The 21,471-nt window shown below is 32.4% G+C and overlaps 2 protein-coding genes across 2 annotated transcripts; both read right to left on the bottom strand.

Annotated features, from left to right (window-relative positions):
• Positions 1-13,381: 13,381 nt before the first annotated feature.
• On the bottom strand, positions 13,382-15,162 carry OCT59_022369 (uncharacterized protein; the record flags this gene model as incomplete). Its single annotated transcript, XM_066144765.1, has 7 exons — positions 13,382-13,468; positions 13,571-13,951; positions 14,026-14,205; positions 14,286-14,503; positions 14,570-14,639; positions 14,721-14,996; positions 15,073-15,162. 7 exons carry the CDS (start codon positions 15,160-15,162, stop codon positions 13,382-13,384), a joined length of 1,302 nt encoding a protein of 433 aa, XP_066006195.1.
• Positions 15,163-17,875: 2,713 nt separating this feature from the next.
• On the bottom strand, positions 17,876-19,661 carry OCT59_022368 (uncharacterized protein; the record flags this gene model as incomplete). Its single annotated transcript, XM_066144764.1, has 4 exons — positions 17,876-18,229; positions 18,318-18,392; positions 18,471-18,502; positions 19,382-19,661. The coding sequence occupies 4 exons, from the start codon at positions 19,659-19,661 to the stop codon at positions 17,876-17,878; spliced, it is 741 nt and encodes a 246-aa protein (XP_066006194.1).
• Positions 19,662-21,471: the final 1,810 nt, after the last annotated feature.

The raw sequence follows: 21,471 nt of genomic DNA, 5'->3' as shown, positions 1-21,471 counted from the left end.
ACACAAAAAATTCAACAGACATCTAAAATTATTTATGGATATCCATTATGTCAGATATCTGTTTTTATCTATTATGATATTAAACAATTCATATTCTTAATCCAGTAATAGTGTTGCTTTTCCCTATAAGAAGTAAATCAATTAATTTATGACCCTCTGCAACATCAAATGAAAAACACTAAAATGAATATAGAGGACTATAATCATAAGAGCACTTATATAAATGCAATGATAGGTGAAAGTTCAGCATTATTTTTACTTCACTATAGTATTCTTCGATCAATTTTATTATCCTAATCCTTCATGGGCTTTCTTCATATTATTAACTTCCATGATTCATCTAACTAGAATCATGGAAACTTTTACAAAATTAGTGAGAATTTGCCTATCTTTAAATAGAAAATGGCCGATCCTATAACACCATGATAGTATATATTAAAAAAAAATCTCATCATTGATTGGCTGTAAAATTAGAGAATTCATTGGCATTCAAAATTTTGTTATCTTCTTTTCAATTGATTGAAGTACTTTGTAAAATTGGTAAGTTTTTAAATCCAATTTACATCCATAATTAATTAATTAATTGTATATTAATAATAATTATTTTTTAGATCTTTTTACAAATAATGGCCAAGTAATTATTATATGCATGCTTGCTGAACAAGCCAAAAAGTTGATTGCACTTGAGTGGTTTCAAATTGATGTTAGTTTCAAACGAGTGAAAGAAGAAATTAATGAATTTGAAATAAATACATATGATTCTAATCATCATTTAAGTAAGTGAATTTTTTTTAAATTCAATTTAATATACATATAAAAAGAAATATATAATTTTATTTTAGTATTATCATTTTGTAGAATTTTTACAAATGTTTTTACAGCTGAAGGATATCATAGATTATTTTTATCCTTATTTCAAGTAATTTATGAAGTAAGTGGACAACATATTAAGTTTTAACACATTCATAAAGATGGTATTGGGATTAGCTTTACATGATTTGGATTGTGAAAAAGATTGGGAGACCCATTTGACCTTTATTTTAAGTCTTGTCTTATGCATTTTGAATGGTATTTATATATTTATTTTTCATTATTTATTACTTTTTATAAATCTTTAAATGTTTAATTTATTTTTTTTTTCTTAAGAAATTTGCATAACAGAGCATTTGAAAAAAATACAAGACAAATTCCTAATGCATCTAGTAAAGAAGAAGTAAATATTCTATTACAACAAATAAAAGATACAAATGATGATGGAATAGAAGGTACTATATATTAGTTTATTATTAATACTTTAAATTAAGTAATTATATTATTTTAACAAATTACTTTTTTTTTTTTGTAGATTGGTTAAAATATTTATGTAATAAAATTTAATAAAGGGGATTATTTTTTTAAAAAAATTATTACGCAGAAATTTTCGTAAAAAATATATTCGGGAAAGAGTTTTTTTTATTACTTATACAATTTATTTATTTATTTTATGTGAAGCCAGCAGGGACTATAAAACTGAGCATGATTCTGAAGTAATACAACCCAACTAAAGCCTACCATCGAATTCCAGAGGAGCTGGAGCCCAACCCGAACTTCCTGAAAATAAAAGTCCTGCACTACTACCACTACCAATAATAATCCAGGCGGACACACTGGGTAAAAAATAGGAGTCCTCTTTCCAAGAAATTGTGGTGCGAACACATAAATCTATTCTATTCTAAAAAATAATACAATTCTGAAATTCGTAAAACCGCTAATTAAAGCATAGGCTAAACTAGTTTCTGTAATAAAGTTAAAATCTCTGCTAAAACCGCCTTGTTATCTTTATTACCACCCTTAATCTTCGAGGTATTCTTTGCCTTCTTCTGATTTTTTGGGTGTTTCTCCTCCTGGTTATTATTTTTTGGGACTTTCTTTGAGGATGTAGGTTTATCCTAATTCTTAGGCTGTTTACTTTCCAAATTTTGATTAGACTTACCTGACTTTTTCGTACTCAGTGTATTTTTAGCCTTCGGTTTATTGTGTGTTTTCTTCAAGGTAGGAATGGAGTGTCGACACCATTTCAACTCCTTACCATCAGGTACGAAAAACTGTGGCGTATCTAAGGCCCTTAGTGTGGTCTCCCAATTCTCGAAATAGGCCACAAGTTTCCTCCTTCCTTTACTTGTTTGAATTATTTTAAATGAGCTAGTACCGCACTTCATTAAAAATTCACATGGTTTACGGTCCATCCACAAGGTAGCCATTGTCATATCCTCCGGAATGTCATGAATGATGGCTTGGAACTTTTCACGTTGTTTTCTTTCTCGTAAAGTCCAACTTGCAGGGAACCATCTAACGGGTATACCTTCCAGGTCTGTCGTCCAATATTTATTAAACTGGGGAAGGGCAAATGAGGAAAGTGCTATTTTGACTCGGAGAGTCTGATACTTATGTTGCCGTTTAACGGAACATTTAATAGCGTTCCCCCAAAATTTTAACTCTGCTATTATTTTCTGCAGGTTCCAGGTATACGGGATATTGTAAACTATTATGTTTCAGATTCGCTCTTGCTCCTCTCCGACAGCTTCGTATCCTGTCAGTATCTGTGTAGCTTCCGGTTCGGATGATTTCTTTTACTTATGGGAATTTTTGGCTGATGTTTTCACATCAGGTTTTATCTTCGTTGATTGGTTCGCGACTTGTTTATCATCTGTAACACACGCCTTTTGTTTATCTTTCTTCCGGGAGTTTTCGGGTATTACAGGAAGATCAACAGGGGTCATTACTAAATCAGGCATTGATGGAAGCTTGATAGGTACTGGATTTGATGGTTGTTGAAATTCTTGGCGTATTAGATCATCTACATCTTGCTCAAAAAATGGTGACGCATCCATTAGGTAATCATCAGTATCCTGAGAATTACCGTCTTCGTCATCATCATCATCACCCATATCACCAAATTTGTTATAGTATTGGGCAGAAAAATCATCCCAAGACCTGGACGCAGAATATAGTGCTATAGAAAATATTAGCAAAAGGGTGGTGGGTTGTATATTCGTAGCTTGAGCTTGTGCAGCGAAGTTCGCGAGGTTGGCTGAGTCATCAAACCTTTCTATCAGTATCTGGGCTTTATCCTTAGGTACTGAAGGGTTTTTTTCAAATAAGTCTTTAAGGAAACCGTCCTTTATAAAAGAACTTAAGTAGTATGTAACGGAGTGAAAATAATTCTCATTAAATTTAGAAACGAAGTCTAAAGCTTCTTCGTTTGGTGTTCGGCTCTTATCCATAGACATTTTTATATTTATGTAATAAAATTTAATAAAGGGGATTATTTTTTAAAAAAAATTATTACGCAGAAATTTTCGTAAAAAATGTATTCGGGAAAGAGTTTTTTTGTTTGTGGTTGTTTGCCTACCACCTTTCTAGATGTCTTTATTGAACTTGATATTCCTTGAATTTCTGCGATGAATGTGATTGCTGCCATTCACAACAATTTTGTCAACAAATTCTGAAAAAGAATTTGGGAACTACGCTCCTATGATAAAGAAATATGGGAACATACGATAAACATTACTTCAAAACTTAAAAATTCTCCAAGGCCTAAAGGTTTACCTAAATCTTTGTACTTACCTTACTCCTCTCTACCACATCTGACCCATGCTGATTCACGTGACTCCAGAACTAATTGGTTGAAAACTCAATGCAATATGGATTTTTTTGGTTTAATCACATTTCAGGTTTTATGAGTTGCTACTTAATAACAGCTTTTGCAGGACGGTGTGTAGAAAACATGTTATGTATACAACCCTTTGTAGCAAATGTATCATTCTGATATGTGCATGACATACTATCTTATACGACCTATATTATGTGATATATATGTCATATAAGAACATAGCACCTGATCGTATAAGAATGATACATTTGCCCCTTTGTATGTCACGTACAGTGATCTTTTTCTTTGTATGTATGGTTGTATTTTTTTACTATATGTACAGTCACCTCGGAAAGTATCGCACGATTTGAAAATTAAGACAAAAATAAAAATATTCATATTTTTCCACTAGTATATGTATTAATAAAAAGTTTATATCTAGTTTACTTCCCATACTACAACAAATTTTCACAATGCCAGGGTGGCAACCTTTTCAAAAACAGAACTATTTAAATTTTATTTTTCCTTCATTACAGCTTTAAGTTCACCTACAGCTCTTAAGAGGGAGTCACACTTCTGGGCAATATATTGGATCGTTTCTAATTGTTCTTTACTTGGTTTAAACCAAATAAATTTATTGGTAAATCAGTAGTTGCAATTTTATTTAATTTTAGCTGATTTTTGGCTTAAGATGAAGGTTATAATAATTTTGCCACTTGTGATTATCTTGACACCCAGTGATCCGAATTTGACGATCAAAGGCTCATTGGATTCGTCTTATCAAGATGAGTTGAATGGTGCTTGGCACATACCTCTAGAATCAATATATGCTAAAGTGTGCATTAAAACATATTTTGGACGTTTTGGATATTAACCTGTGATATACTAATGTTATACACATGATCCAGCTATCATTCAACGCTTTTCGATAAGACAAATCCAATGAGCCTTTGATCATCAAAATCGGACCATTGAATAGTGAGATATTCCTGATTTTGTGAAATTCAGAATTCTGAAGAATTTTCAAGTAAAGAATGTTTTAAGGTATATCTCGGCATTTATTGATCCTTAAAATATGACACAACTAACATTTGACTCATCTTGATGTGACAAATCCAATGAGCTTTTATTTATCAAATTCAGATCACTAGATACTAGGATAATCATAGTGGCCAAATAATTATGATCTCCATCTGTAAGTGATCGTGCAATACTTTCTGAGGCGACTGTACATACGTATTTATTATATTATTACTTATACAATTTATTTATTTATTTATTTTATGTGAAGCTGGCAGGGGATACAAAAAGGGCATAATTCCGAAGTAATACAACCTGAACTAATCCTACCATCGAATTCCAGAGGAGCTGAAGCCCAACCCGAACTTCTTAAAAAGAAAAGACCTGATCCACTACCACTACCGATAAAAGACCAGGCAAACACACTGGGTAATTAAAAAAAAAAGGGGGAGAGGACAAGTCCTCTTTTCAAGAAATTGTGGTGCAACACATAAACCTATTCTATTCTAAAAATAATACAATTCTGAAATTTGTAAAACCACTAATCAAAGCATAGGCTAAACTAGTTTCTGTAATAAAGTTAAAATTTCTGCTAAAACCGCCTTGTTATCTTTATTATTACCCTTATTCTTCGAGGAATTCTTTGCCTTCTTCTGAATATTCGGGTGTACCTTCTCCTGGTTATTATTTTTAGAGACTTGTTTCGAGGATGTAGGTTTATCCTTCTTCTTAGGCTGATTACTGTCCAAATTTTTGTCAGACTTACCTGACTTTTTCGTATTCGGTGTATTTTTATCCTTCGGTTTGCATTGTGCTTTCTTCAAGGTAGGAATGGAGTGTCGACACCATTTCAACTCCTTACCGTCAGGTACGAAAAACTGTGGCGTATCTAAGGCCCTTAGTGTGGTCTCCCAATTCTCAAAATAGGCCACAAGTTTCCTCCTTCCTTTGCTTGTTTGAATGATTTTAAATGAGCTAGCACCGCACTTCATTAAAAATTCACATGGTTTACAGTCCGTCTACAAGGTAGCCATTGTCATATCCTCCAGAATGTCATGAATAATGGCTTGGAACTTTTCACGTTGTTTCTTTCTCGTAAAGTCCAATTTGCAGGAAACTATCTAACAGGTATACCTCCCAGGTCTGTCGTCCAATATTTATTAAACTGGGGAAGGGCAAATGAGGATAGTGCTATTTTGACTCAAAGAGTCTGATACTTGTGTTGACGTTTAACGGAACACTTGATAGTATTACCCCAAAATTTTAACTCTGCTATAATTTTCTGCAGGTCTCAGGTATACGGGATATCGTAAACTATTATGTCTCAGATTCGCTCTAGCTCCTCTCCAACAGCTTCGTATCCTGTCAGTATCTGTGTAGCTTCTGGTTCGGATGATTTCTTTCCCTTATGGGAATTTTTGGCTGATGTTTTCACATCAGGTTTTGCCTTCGTTGATTGGTTCGTGATTTGTTTATCAGTTGTAACGCGCGCCTTTTGTTTATCTTTCTTCCGGGAGTTTTCGGGTATTACAGTTTGATCAACAGGGATCATTACTATATCAGGCATTGATGGAAGCTTGATAGGTACTGAATTTGGTGGTTTTTGGAATCCTTGGCGTATAAGATCATCTACATCAGACTCAAGCAAAGGTGACTCATCCATCAGATAATCATCAGTATTCTGAGATTTTGCATCGTCGTCATCATCATCATCACCCATATCGCCAAAATTGCAAAAGAATTGGGTAAAAAAATTATCCCAAGACCTGGATGCAGCATATAACGCTATAGAAAATATTATCCCTCTACTAATAGAAAATCATCAAAAAAAAGTAAAGAGGAGCTATTGATAAATGAGAAAACAGAGATACTTGAATTAGAAATTGAAGAGAAAAAAATAGCATTAAGAGAGCGTGCTATTAAACTGAAGCTGAAGTTAGAAAACTAGAAGCTGAAGCTGAGGCATTAGAAATAGCTAATCAACAACAAAAACTGAAAATTTAGTCATATTTTAGATTGAAAAAAGTTTAGTTTTATGAAATTTCAATAAAGATTATAAAGATTATATGTTAGTAGTATAAAAAATTTTTAAAAAAATAAAATTTAGTCCATAAAAAATTGGTTTTTAAAGCAAAATTTGTGTTTGTAAAAAAACTTTTTTTTAAAGTAATTATTTTGTTTATTTTATTTTATTACTAGAAGCCAAAACTATTACAAATAAAAGAAAAAATAGCATTTACATGCTTGATAAATTAATATACATGTATAGAATTTTGGAAGTTAATCCCATACCTTTGGACTATTTATTCAAAAAGCTAGAACTACGCTAACCTTTCAAATGGTTAAAGTAAAATTTATTTATTTATTTGTTTTATGTGAAGTTAAAGTAAAATTTTATTTATTTATTTTATTTTATTTTATTTTATTTTATTTTATGTGAAGTTGGCGAGGTATACAAAAAGATATGAACAAGTCGAAAGTTACTGATCTACTTAGAACCCACTATCGAAGACCAGAAAAGCTGGCACCCAATCCTAACTTCTTAAAAAAAAAAGACCTGAACCACTACCACGTCCGATAAAAGGCCAGGCAGACACACTGGGAAAAAATAAAAAAAAGTGGAGAGGACAAGTCCCCTTTTCAAGAAATTGTGGCACTACACATAAACCTATTCTATCCTAAAAAATAATGATACAATTCTGAAATTCGTAAAACTGCTAATTAAAGCATAGGCTAAACTAGTCTCTGTAATAAAGTTAAAATTTCTGCTAAAATTGCCTTGTTATCTTTATTACCACCCTTAATCTTCGAGGTATTCTTTGCCTTCTTCTGATTCTTTGGGTTTTTCTCCTCCTGGTTATTATTTTTTGGGACTTTCTTCGAGGATGTAGGTTTATCCTTCTTCTTAGGCTGATTACTTTCCAAATTCTTATTAGAACTACCTGATTTTTTCAGATTCGGTGTATTTTTAGCCTTCGGTTTATTTTGTGCTTTTTTCAAGGTAGGAATGGAGTGTCGACACCATTTCAACTCCTTACCATCAGGTACGAAAAACTGTGGCGTATCTAAGGCCCTTAGTGTGGTCTCCCAATTCTCGAAATAGGCCACAAGTTTCCTCCTTCCTTTACTTGTTTGAATAATTTTAAATGAGCTAGCACCGCACTTCATTAGAAATTCACATGGTTTACGGTCCATCCACAAGGTAGCCATAGTCATATCCTCCGGAATGTCATGAATAACGGCTTGGAACTTTTCACGTTGCTTTCTTTCTCGTAAAGTCCAACTTGCAGGGAACCATCTAACGGGTATACCTCCCAGGTAAAGTAAAATTTGTGTTCATAAAAAAAAAAAATTTTTTAAGTAAAATCTATGGTCACGTGATTTTAGAGATTGTATATACCATATGTACGTACATTTTTATTGTATAAGTAATAAAGAACTCTTTCCCGAATACATTTTTTTACGAAAATTTCTGCGTAATAATTTTTTTAAAAAAAATAATCTTCTTTATTAAATTTTATTACATAAATATAAAAATGTCTATGGATAAGAGCCGAACACGAAATGAAGAAGCTTTAGACTTCGTTTCCAAGTTTAACGAAATTTATTTTCAAACTTTTACATACAACTTAAGTTCTTTTGTTACAGACGGTTTTCTCAAGGACTTATTTGAAAAAAACCCCTCAGTACCTAAGGATAAAGCCCGGATACTGATAGAGCGGTTTGGTGAAACAGCCAACCCTGCAAACTTCACTTCACAAGCTCAAGCTACGAATATACAACCCACCACCCTTTCGCTAATATTTTCTATAGCGCTATATGCTGCGTCCAAGTCTTGGGATAATTTTTCTACCCAATTCTATTGCAATTTTGGCGATACGGGTGATGATGATGACGACGATGACGATGGATCTCAGAATACTGATGATTATCTGATGGATGAGTCATATCCGCTTGAGCCCGATGTAGATGAACTTTTACGCCAAGGATTTCAAATGCCACCAAATCCAGTACCTATTAAGCTTCCATCAATGCCTGATATAGTAACGCCCCCTGTTGATCAAACTGTAATACCCGAAAATTCCCGGAAGAAAGATAAACAAAAGGCGCGTGTTACAGATGATAAACAAGTCGCGAACCAATCAACAAAGGCAAAACCTGATGTGAAAACATCAGCCCAAAATTCCCAAAAGGGAAAGAAATCATCTGAACCGGAGGCTACACAGATACTGACTGGATACGAAGCTGTCGGAGAGGAGCTAGAGCGAATCCGAGACATTATAGTTTATGATATCCCGTATACCTGGAACCTGCAGAAAATAATAGCAGAGTTAAAATTTTGGGGGAACGCTATTAAATGTTCTGTTAAACGGCAACATAAGTATCAGACTCTTCGAGTCAAAATAGCACTTTCCTCATTTGCCCTTCCCCAGTTTAATAAATATTGGACGACAGACCTGGGAGGTATACCCGTTAGATGGTTCTCTGCGAGTTGGACTTTACGAGAAAGAAAACAACGTGAAAAGTTCCAAGCCGTTATTCATGACATTCCGGAGGATATGACGATGGCTACCTTGTGAATGGACCGTAAACCATGTGAATTTTTAATGAAGTGCGGTGCTAGCTCATTTAAAATTATTCAAACAAGCAAAGGAAGGAGGAAACTTGTGGCCTATTTCGAGAATTGGGAGACCACACTAAGGGCCTTAGATACACCACAGTTTTTCGTACCTGACGGTAAGGAGTTGAAATGGTGTCGACACTCCATCCCCACCTTGAAGAAAGCACAAAACAAACCGAAGGCTAAAAATACACCGAATCCGAAAAAATCAGGTATGTCTGATAAGAATTTGGAAAGTAATCAGCCTAAGAAGAAGGATAAACCTACATCCTCGAAGAAAGTCCTGAAAAATAATAACCAGGAGGAGAAACACCCGAAGAATCAGAAGAAGGCAAAGAATACCTCGAAGAAAAAGGGTGGTAATAAAGATAACAAGGCGGTTTTAGCAGAGATTTTAACTTTATTACAGAAACTAGTTTAGCCTACGCTTTTATTAGCGGTTTTACGAATTTCAGAATTGTATTATTTTTTAGGATAGAATAGATTTATGTTTAGCACCACAACTTCTTGGAAAGGGGACTTGTCCTCTCCACTTTCTTCCCCCTCCTTATTTTTACCCAGTGTGTTTGCCTGGACCTTTTACCGGACGTGGTAGTGGTACAGGTCTTTTTTTTTCAAGTAGCTCGGGTTGGCTTCTGGCTTCTCCAGAAATCGATGGTAGGCTTAAGTTGGGTTGTATTACTTAGGTTTTATTACTTAGGAATCATGCTCTTGCTGTATAGCCCCTACCGGCTTCACATAAAATAAAATAAAATAAATAAAATAATTGTATAAGTAATAAAGGATAAAAAAAAACTATTTCCCGAATACATTTTTTACGAAAATTTCTGCGTAATAATTTTTTTTAAAAAATAATCCCCTTTATTAAATTTTATTACATAAATATAAAAATGTCTATGGATAAGAGCCGAACACCAAACGAAGAAGCTTTAGACTTCGTTTCTATGTTTAACGAAATTTATTTTCAAACTTTTACACACAATTTAAGTTCTTTTGTTACAGACGGTTTTCTTAAGGACTTATTTGAAAAAAACCCTTCAGTACCTAAGGATAAAGCCCAGATACTGATAGAGAGGTTTGGCGAGACAGCCAACCCTGCGAACTTCTCTACACAAGCTCAAGCTACGAATATACAACCCACCACCCTTTCGCTAATATTTTCTATAGCGCTATATGCTGCGTCCAAGTCTTGGGATAATTTTTCTACCCGATTCCATATGCGTTTTGGTGATACGGGTGTTGATGATGATGACGATGACGATGGTTCTCAGAATACTGATGATTATCTAATGGATGAGTCATTTCCGCTTGAGTCCGATGAAGATGAATTATTACGTTGAGGATTTCAAATGCCACCAAAACCAGTACCTATCAAGCTTCCATCAATGCCTGATATAGTAATGACCCTGTTGATCAAACTGTGATACCTGAAAATTCCCGGAAGAAAGATAAACAAAAGGCGCGTGTTACAGATGATAAACAAGTCGCGAACCAATCAACAAAGGCAAAACCTGATGTGAAAACATCAGCCCAAAATTCCCAAAAGGGAAAGAAATCATCCGAACTGGAGGCAACACAGATACTGACTGGATACGAAGCTGTCAGAGAGGAGCAAGAGTGAATCCGAGACATTATAGTTTACGATATCCCGTATACCTGGAACCTGCAGAAAATAATAGCAGAGTTAAAATTTTGGGGGAACGCTATTAAATGTTCTGTTAAACGGCAACATAAGTATCAGACTCTTCGAGTCAAAATAGCACATTCCTCATTTGCCCTTCCCCAGTTTAATAAATATTGGACGACAGACCTGGGAGGTATACCTGTTAGATGGTTCCCTGCGAGTTGGACTTTACGAGAAAGAAAACAACGTGAAAAGTTCCAAGCCATTATTCATGACATTCCGGAGGATATGACGATGGCTACCTTGTGGATGGACCGTAAACCATGTGAATTTTTAATGAAGTGCGGTGCTAGCTCATTTAAAATTATTCAAACAAGCAAAGGAAGGAGGAAACTTGTGGCCTATTTCGAGAATTGGGAGACCACACTAAGGGCCTTAGATACACCACAGTTTTTCGTACCTGACGATAAGGAGTTGAAATGGTGTTGACACTCCATTCCCACCTTGAAGAAAGCACAAAACAAACCGAAGGCTAAAAATACACCGAATCCGAAAATATCAGGTAAGTCTGATAAGAATTTGGAAAGTAATCAGCCTAAGAAGAAGGATAAACCTACATCCTCGAAGAAAGTCCCGAAAAATAATAACCAGGAGGAGAAACACCCGAAGAATCAGAAGAAGGCAAAGAATACCTCGAAGAAAAAGGGTGGTAATAAAGATAACAAGGCGGTTTTAGCAGAGATTTTAATTTTATTACAGAAACTAGTTTAGCCTACGCTTTTATTAGCGGTTTTACGAATTTCAGAATTGTATTATTTTTTAGGATAGAATAGATTTATGTTTAGCACCACAACTTCTTGGAAAGGGGACTTGTCCTCTCCACTTTTTTCCCCCTCCTTATTTTTACCCAGTGTGTTTGCCTGGACCTTTTACCGGACGTGGTAGTGGTACAGGTCTTTTTTTTCAAGTAGCTCGGGTTGGCTTCTGGCTTCTCCAGAAATCGATGGTAGGCTCAAGTCGGGTTGTATTACTTAGGTTTTATTACTTAGGAATCATGCTCTTGCTGTATAGCCCCTACCGGCTTCACATAAAATAAAATAAAATAAAATAAAATTGTGTCCCCAACTATAGAATGGAAATGTCTTACATTTATGCTTCGGATAATAAGTCAATCCAATGATAGCCTAACATGTGATCACCTTGATCGGTATACTACAAAAACTGCGGTACCCAATCTGTCACCTTCTTATCACCTAAGTGATCATTGATTTTGAAAAGTAACATTAAGCTACCATGACGATCAAATTTTCCAGTATCCTCCCATCCCCAAAGAAAATAAAGTTACACCGAAAAAAGTGACCAAGAAAAATGAAAAGCAAAAAATAAAGACATAAATCTTAGAAAAACTCGCAGTGCAATGAGAAAAATCTGAATAAAAAATACCAAATATACACCTCAACTCTGTCTTCTTATTTTAGAATACTAAAAACCCGTTAACAATATCAACTAGCAAAAAATATGTTAGTTGATAAGCTTCTTTCAAGAAATAACGGTCTGGCCTGCAAACCACTTGACCAGTTAGACTTTAAAGGCGTAGGTATACTTATCAGCAGAATTGAATTTTTGAATTATGACAGATGTATTTAAAATGCCATAATTCGCCATAATTATATATTTTATTAGTAAATATTTGCACTGACGTAATTGTTTTTGGCTATACTGTAATATTTTGACATTGACTTTTTAATTTTACTAAGAAGTATAGGCGTAGAAATCAAGACGCACATTTTTCAACCTTTCAGAAAGCTCAGAGAAACATTTGTATAGAACTGCTATCTTACGTTATTGTTGGTAACTCCAAGACTTATAATAACGGTCCTAACTCAATATATACCATAAGGAGTTCAGGCAAAACTAAAGACCTCGGTAATAACTTCATATAATGTCGAAAAGTCCTTTTACTATCACTCAACATCAGGAAGTCACGGGAAAAATGTTCATCCAATGTACATCGGTCACTTGATGTACATCATAAAGAAACACTGAACATCGGACCCTGCAATGTACTACCGATGTCACAACATTCGATGTGCATCACCTAAATTTAATGTTTATTAACGATGTACATTATTTTTATTATAACAATATTTAATAAACATCAAAATATTAATTACATAAAATATAAAACGTGAAATCAACAACAATTAAACTGCATATATTTTATTATAGAATGGTTATAAAATGGTTTTACAATTACTCACTATTCAGTTTCTTACTATACTACAGTAGTACTCCCTTTACCTCCGATCCACATCAATCTGATGACATTCCACTTTCCCTTATTTCGGTATTTTCCTGATTTCCTCACTACCAAATTAACCTCAATCTTAATATATTCACGAATTAAAACAAACGAATTAAAGCAAACGAATTAAAGCAAACGAATTAAAGCAAAAAAAAAACAAAAATAAATAATAATTAAATTTTATTCATCTTCATATTCCCCTTTATCATCATCATCACGATTGACTTCTTCTTGATCATCGCTTCCACCTTCCTGATCATTGCCTTCCTATTCTTCCTGCTTTTTCTGTTTAAACATTAAATGTAATTTAGTAAAAATATTAAATAAAATTAATCAATGACAGACGATAAATGATAATTATTTGAATACCTTGTCATTATTTAATTTTTTCATACATTTGGTTATCGTTTCTCCAGAAAGCGTTGTTGTTTGCACATCTACATCAAAGATCAGATCAACAACTGCAATAACAAACAAACAATTGTTGGTATTAAACTTTTCTTCTTTGAACACTTGACTTGTAATTCGATTTATATAGGTGTCATCATCTTTATCGCTGTCCTTAACCTGACTCCACAAATTTTTCTTGGCCCACAAAACATTTGTTGAATTTTTCCAATTAGCGATCTCATCAAAAGACACCTTTTGTCCAGGAATTTCTCCAAGGAAAACCTTACCAAATGTGTTTGATATTGCACTCTTTATATTTCTAACATAATTGGCACGTCTGGTGCGAAATTCGTTACGTGCCTGAAATGTGTGGGCGTCAGTATTATAATTTTATTAATAGAACATCACACATTATTACGAATGAATCGACTTACTAGTGACTGAATTGCCTCTCTCCAGAATTTTTTCCACCCGCCAGCTGTATTATTTTCGATCTTTGAAACATTCTCAGGATGCGCTTTTTTCAAATTATCGTAAATAAATTCACACATTGTTTCGTCACTTGGATCTTTTTCCAAGAAAAACAACTCTGAACACGCGTTGGTTACGGTTTGCTAAATTACAATTGAAATAGATGCTCATTAGAAAGGAAATTTTTCAAAAAAAGCCAACCTGGAAACATAGTAGTACTTACAGAATACCAAAATTGCTTTTTCTTAGTATGTACTTTTGACTCTCCATTGGCATTCTGATTACTTTCATTACATGACGATTGTGCTTTGATAAATTCATTAATCGCGTTTTCCGTACGAACCGAGGACTCTTTTGCTAAAAGCACTTCCTCATATGCTTTTTTAGAATAATATAAGGCCTTATTCAACGTATCGGCATCTTTCTCACTAAGACGAGGCACTGTAATATAAATAATTAAATTTAATAACAATCATCATTCAGGTGACATTCCTATCACTTTCTTACCCTTTGCAGTTTCATTTCGAGTATTCATACTTTTACGTTTGTGGTGCTCAATTTCCGAAGAAGAATCATTCTGAAATAACATATGATGAGTTAGTTGAGTGTATACTGACGATGTAAAGTTGAATTACATTAGCTTCAATTTTTTATATACCTTTGATGATGAACCGCTAGTAATACCTAATATAAGATTCGAATCTTCCAAATTTATATCGTAAGAGGGAATTGAAGTGGAATTTTTTGATTTATTAGAAGTCAAACCATGAATTCTAGTAGCTGAGATTTCAACGTGTTCCACTGGGGTCTCGAAACGTTGTTTATCCGAATCATTTGAATCACAGATTACAACACGAACATTGTCCTGAACATTGCTAGCGGAATCTTTTGATGTAACGGAGCTGATCTCTTTTGAAGAACTTGACGATGTTTTCTAATAATAATAATTGTTATTATAATCATCATTGATATAAATACAAGTACAATCATTGATAAAAATATCTTCTTACTTTAGTAGTATGAGAACGTAATTTTCTACTAGGCGCGAATGCAGAGAGAGGATTATTTGATTTAATTGATTTTGATGATTTTGAAGACATTTTTTTTATAAAGAATTTGTTTGTAAAATATGATGAGAAAAATGATGGGAAAAAAATAAAGGGGTTTTTAAAAGAAAATTAGTGTAATACATGATCAGGAGTTTCGATTTACACTAGTGAAATTTAGTTCAACAATTAACTTACATATGAATACATCACCAAGAATTCTATAAATAAAAATGTAATGATTAATTGTATTATTAAATAAATCGAATTACATTATTATATTTGAACATTTTTTAAAAATCGATCAAATCAAAATTTTAATTTTAATTCATGAATCGATTATTCATTCATAAGATAAAAAGAAAAAGAAAATTAAATATGTTTCAAATTAAAACTACACAAGAATTTCGATGTGAATACTGTCCAAAAACGTATAGCAAACGTAGCTCCCTTTGAAACCACCTCCGAACGCATCGCGACTAGATGTACTTGAACGAAACAGGACTTTTTGGTGAAGAAAATACCTATATTAGCCATCCTTTGCAAGAAGCCAACAGACCTTCTATGAGAAATGAACAAGACTTAACGTTAGAAGATAGTTATTGGCAGGTAAAAGAACCAGAATTTTGTAGCAATTAAGAGTTTATTAAACTTAAAAAAACTTAAAAAAAATTTTTTATGTTATAGGATGACAATGATATATATGGAAATTATGATGAAAATCCTTCGTCAAGTGAAGATCTGAATGAGAACTTAAGCGAAATTTCCAATAAAACTTCAAGTAACAATTCAGATGAAAATTTAAATGAAGTTTCAAATACAAACTTAAGTGACAATTCAGGCGAAAATTTAAGCGAAACTTCAAATGCAAAGTCAGATGAAAATATTTCTAGTATTGAAAGCGATGATGATAAAAATTATGATACAATTGAAACCATCGGCAATTGCTCTGAAGTTCAAAGTACTGTTTTAGTAGATGTCAGGTCAATACAGATAATACAAGAAACAACTAATTTAACTCCAACAACATTTCCAAACCCTGCATATGAGGCATTCGTACAGTTAGTTACAAAGCATAAACTTTCTGATTCTGTAGCAAATGATATTATTCACTTATTTAATAACTATAGTATGGATCCAACTGCGACTTTACCATCAAATGCAAAAGCTGCACGAGTATTTCTTGATTCAATAGAAATTCCTCATATTCTTTACAAAAAAACGATCATAATGGAATACAACCAAATTCAATACACACTTCATCATCGCACAATTTTTGACGCTATTAAAGAATTATTGAGCAATAAAGAAATATTTAAATATTGCGTTTTTGATTATAGTCCAGATTACATAACGAATGACAAAGGTGAACAAGAACATTGTTACTCTGAACTATATAACAGTGACTGGTGGGGTCGTGCCCAACAATCAATCAATGAAAGTGCAAAGGTACTTTCGATAATAATTTATTCAGACGCAACTACTTGTGACACGCTTGGAAAAAAAACAGAACATCCTGTGTTCTTAACATTGGGTAACATCCCAAGCTGGCGACGTAATAAGCCAGATGCCAAGGCTTTGTTGGCATATTTGCCTAAAATTAATGACCATCAAAAGAAGCATGCGATGGCAAAACATCAACTTTTTCAACGCTCGATGAACATTCTTGTTATTGAACCTATTATGTCAGTTATGTCAGATGGTCTTGATTTACGAACTGACGATGGTATATTGTGGTGTTACCCATTTCTGTCCGTATTACTTGGTGATTTACCTGAGCATTACGCTATAACGTTGACATATAACTCATTTAACTGCAAGATGCCATGTCACATGTGCATGATACCAAAAAAGTAATTGAATAACCCATTAATAAATCATTCAACAATTCAATTACGCACACCCAATATAATGAAAGGCGTGTTAACAGATGGATTAGCAAAAGATTATTCAATTCATAAAATTGAAAATCCATTCTGGAAATTATCGTAAGTATTCCATTAAATGCTAAGATTCTAATATATACATTACTAATTTACTTTGTTTATTTGATAGACAATTAAATATATATCAGGCTTGTTTGCCAGACCGTATGCACCATTTGGATCTTGGCCTATATAAATATCAAGTTGAATATACGCGAGAATTGCTCACAGAATGGTGTGGTTCAAATGGAATAATAGAATTTGATAATCTATTGGCAAAAATACCGCGCTTTTCAGGACTTAAGTTATTTAAACACGGGTTAGGTAATATTAAAAGGTTTACGGCAGATGAGTTTTGTGCAATGATGCGGCAACTTGTATTTGTTATCGATGGTATTATTCCTACATTACACAAAACTGATTATACCAAGAAACAAGCTAAAAATATAGATAAACAATTGGTTCAGCTATATGTTGATTGGAATAAAATGTACATTTATTCTCGTAAAGATAAATTTACAGAATCAGATTTAAAAACATTTAAAGTAAGTGTATCAATTGATATGATTAATATGTATACATACATGTATGTGTAAAATAACAGTTTTAATCTATTTTTAGTTACTTATTATTATTTGGGCAAAAAAGTTTAAAAAGTTATTTTCCTCATATTCCATGTCCCAATTGCAACTACCCAAATTTCATAGCTGGGTTTATCACATTATTTCATCAATTACCGAATACGGTGCAGTGAATAACTTCACGACCGAAACTTACGAGACATTGCATAAGGAATACGTAAAAAACCCCTACCGGATGAGCAATAAATGGGATGCGTCATCTCAAATGCTACGTACAGTACTTCTAAGATCGTTAAAATCTTCAGAATTTTCATCAAAATCATCAGAATCTTCATTAAGATTATTAGCATGATCTTCATTAAAATCATCAGAATCTTTGTTAGAATCATCAGAATTTTCATTAAAATTATTAGCATCTTCGTTAAAATCATCAGAATCTTCATTAGAATCATCAGTATCTTTATTAAGATCATCAGAATCTTTATTAAAATTATCGGAATCTTTGTTAAGATCATTATTGTAGTGATTATAATCTGATTCTTTATTTTGATTATTGTTAACAGCAAAAGTTACTTGCTTTTGTTTACCTTTGTTTTTAGAATTTTTATTCAATGACTGCATAAAATTATAAACAAATTTTTAATATATTGAAATAATTTGATTTAAAATATTGTGATTAAATAAATATATTACAGTTAACTACCTTTGTATTTCTACTTTTACTCTGATGTTTATCATGAATAGAATTACTATTATTATCTTCATTTTCGTCATTTTCCTATGTTATATATTGTAATTTTTTTAAAAAAATTATTTTATTATAAACAAATTTAAAGATTTTTTTATTTATACTTACTTCTTCAAAGTCAAGTGAAGTATCTTCTTGTTCTACATTAATATTTCTAATAATTGCTCTTCATCTATACAATTTTCTTCTTTAAATAGATGTTCCATTCATGCTATATCACTGTGTGGATGCATACCAAATACTATTTCATATGGAGTTTTATTGGTAGCTCGGCATATAGTATTATTCATAGTAAAAATAACATAATTTAAGCACAAAGTCCAATTTATTGAATTATTTTGTTCCATCCACATTCCAATTTTTTTTTCTAAAATAGAATTTGCTCTTTCTATTAAGCCTTGTGATTGTGGATGCCTAGGTCTACCATTTACCAATTTTAAACCAGGCCATAAGTCTACTAGATTTTTAATTATTTGTGCAGTAAATTCTTTGCCATTATTACTTTGCAAAATAATTGGAGGTCCAAATTGACAAAAAATTTCATATAATATCCCTGCAATAGCTGCGGGTTCCTTAGAAGTTAAGGGTTTTGCCCATGAATAACGGGAAAAATGATCTCTTACATGTAAGATATATTTGAAATCATTGTCAGAATACTGACGTAAATCAACTAAATCCATCTAAATATTATAAAAAAATATAGCAAATTAAACAGGAGGTAAAGTAATCAAACAGAAGCTAAAAATCAAACATTAAAATTACCTGTACTCTCGAAAGAAATCTTTTCGCAACTATAGGCCTTGCTGCTAAGGTGGATTTGGACATAGTTCTGCGTGGTACACATATTTCACAATGATTCACAAACTCCTCTATAATCTTCTTTTTCACCCCATACCATTTGCTTCTTAATTTTCTATACAAATTTTTTTGTCCACAATGAACATTTTGTACATGCTCCAAACAAATTGTTTTATACATTTCTTCTAAGACTAATATTGGTAAAAAATCAGCAGATTTACCTTCTTTATCTAAAGCTGTTTTTGTTCTTTTATTATTATTTTTACATACAACAGAATCACCTCCAGTATTTAATAAAATGAAATTCTTTCTACACCAATAATGAAAGTCTGCATCCCGTAATGTAGAAACATGATCTAAAAGAACTGTTTTTATTTCATCATAAAGGTGTCTATTTATAAATTGCTTTTCAGATGTTTTAGATTTACTGTTTTGTATACATTTATCAATAATTTTATTAAAAGTATCTTTACTAATAAAAGAAAATTCTTCTGTTTCCATGATAAAAAATTTTTTTATAAAATTTAGGGTGGAGAGACACGAAAAAAAGGATTGATAACAAAAGAAACGACAAGTTGGAGTTAACTGAAGTATAATGCTTTTATTGAATAAACGTAGGATTATTGTTTTATAACCAAAACAATAAAAGTGATAACTTAAAAGAATTCAAGGGAAAACTAATTAATGCTTAATACTCTTATGATTTCTGAACACTTTTTCACTATTCTGACACTACTTCTATCAGTGAGTTGGCAGAAGGTATATTTATATCTATTTTTATCTAACTGACATCTCTTTTTCTAATATTAAGGGCGAAATCTAATCTATTGATTTCCTATTGACATCATATATCTATCTAGATTGTTAGTGTTTCATTATAATATATCTATGTAATTACAATGGTGACAGTTTTATTGTAAGCCACATTTTAATAGAACACAAATGATAAATTTGAACGGTTAATTACTATTGAGCTAATTATTCTACAATGAATCTTAATAAAAATCGTATACATATAAACAATACAAATACAGAAAATTAATAATATAAACAATAATAAAAATGAATATACATAATAATACTATATGTGTAAATTAATCAAATATAATCAATATTATCTATTAGGTTAATCTGTCGACTGGTTGTATATCGACTTGTAACATCGGAATCATGTGTACAAAATTTTGCGTAACAGTTTCACAAACAAATTGAAAGCCAATGATTTTTGATGATCATATAAGTCACATGACCCAAAATCAAAATTTCGGGCAGTAAAATGTCTGTGCCCCATTTCGAAATTTCAAGTTGGATTGCCCAAAATTGAAATTTCAATTTCGGGCAAAATGGATCTGCCCCAATTTTAAATCGGGGCAGATCGCAACTTGGGGCACAACAATATCACTTGAAAACTTAAAGTTTCTGTAAAAGTATCAAATTGTGGTAAGATCATGTCTTTAGCATTGATAAATCACAAGTTAACTTATGCTAAATGATTTATAAAAAATTTGGAATTAGCAAGCTATCTATCAAAGCTAGAGACATGATCTTAGCAATATTAATTCATCTGTGTACGATCACTGGATGGAGAATAATCAAGTTTCGCATTTTTTTTAAAATTTTTTAGAGTGTTAAAAATTAAAATTCTGATATATGAATTTATTTGTCGTCCAATAGTTATACAAATATTAATTAGAACTCATTGTCAAATGGCAGTTATAACCTATGCTAAATGATTTATAAAAAATTGGCATTAGCAAGCTGTTTATCGATGCTAGAGACATGATCTTACTGCCATTTGACTTGTTTCATCAAGATGAATCCAATGAGTCCTAATTAGAGCTCCTAATAAGTTGAGTTGAATCGAGTCACGAGTCAAAAACTTTAATTTTAAAGTACTTTTTATTAAGTTAGAATATAATTAAACGAAAATTTACAATTATGCAAGTCAAAATGCAAGTTTATGCAAGTCATTTTCGGAGCTCTAGTCCTAATTCATATTTGTATGACCATTGGATGATGAATAAATTCATGTATCAGAATTTTAATTTTTAACACTCAAAAATTTTAAAAAAATGCGAAACTTGACATTATTTGCCATCCAGTGATTATATATAGGTGAATTAATATTTATTAGATTCGTCTTACTGAGATGATTATTTTTTAGGATAGAATAGATTTATGTGTTCGCACCACAATTTCTTGGAAAGAGGACTTGTCCTCTCCACTTTTTCCCCCCCTATTTTTTACTCAGTGTGTCCGCCTGGATTATTATCGGTAGTGGTAGTAGTGCAGGTCTTTTGTTTTCAGGAAG

This window comes from Rhizophagus irregularis, chromosome 31, assembly GCF_026210795.1.
Source record: "Rhizophagus irregularis chromosome 31, complete sequence".
NCBI lineage: Eukaryota > Fungi > Glomeromycota > Glomeromycetes > Glomerales > Glomeraceae > Rhizophagus > Rhizophagus irregularis.
The sequence above is the reverse complement of the archived record's forward strand: the minus strand, read 5'-3'. Positions and strand labels throughout refer to the sequence as shown.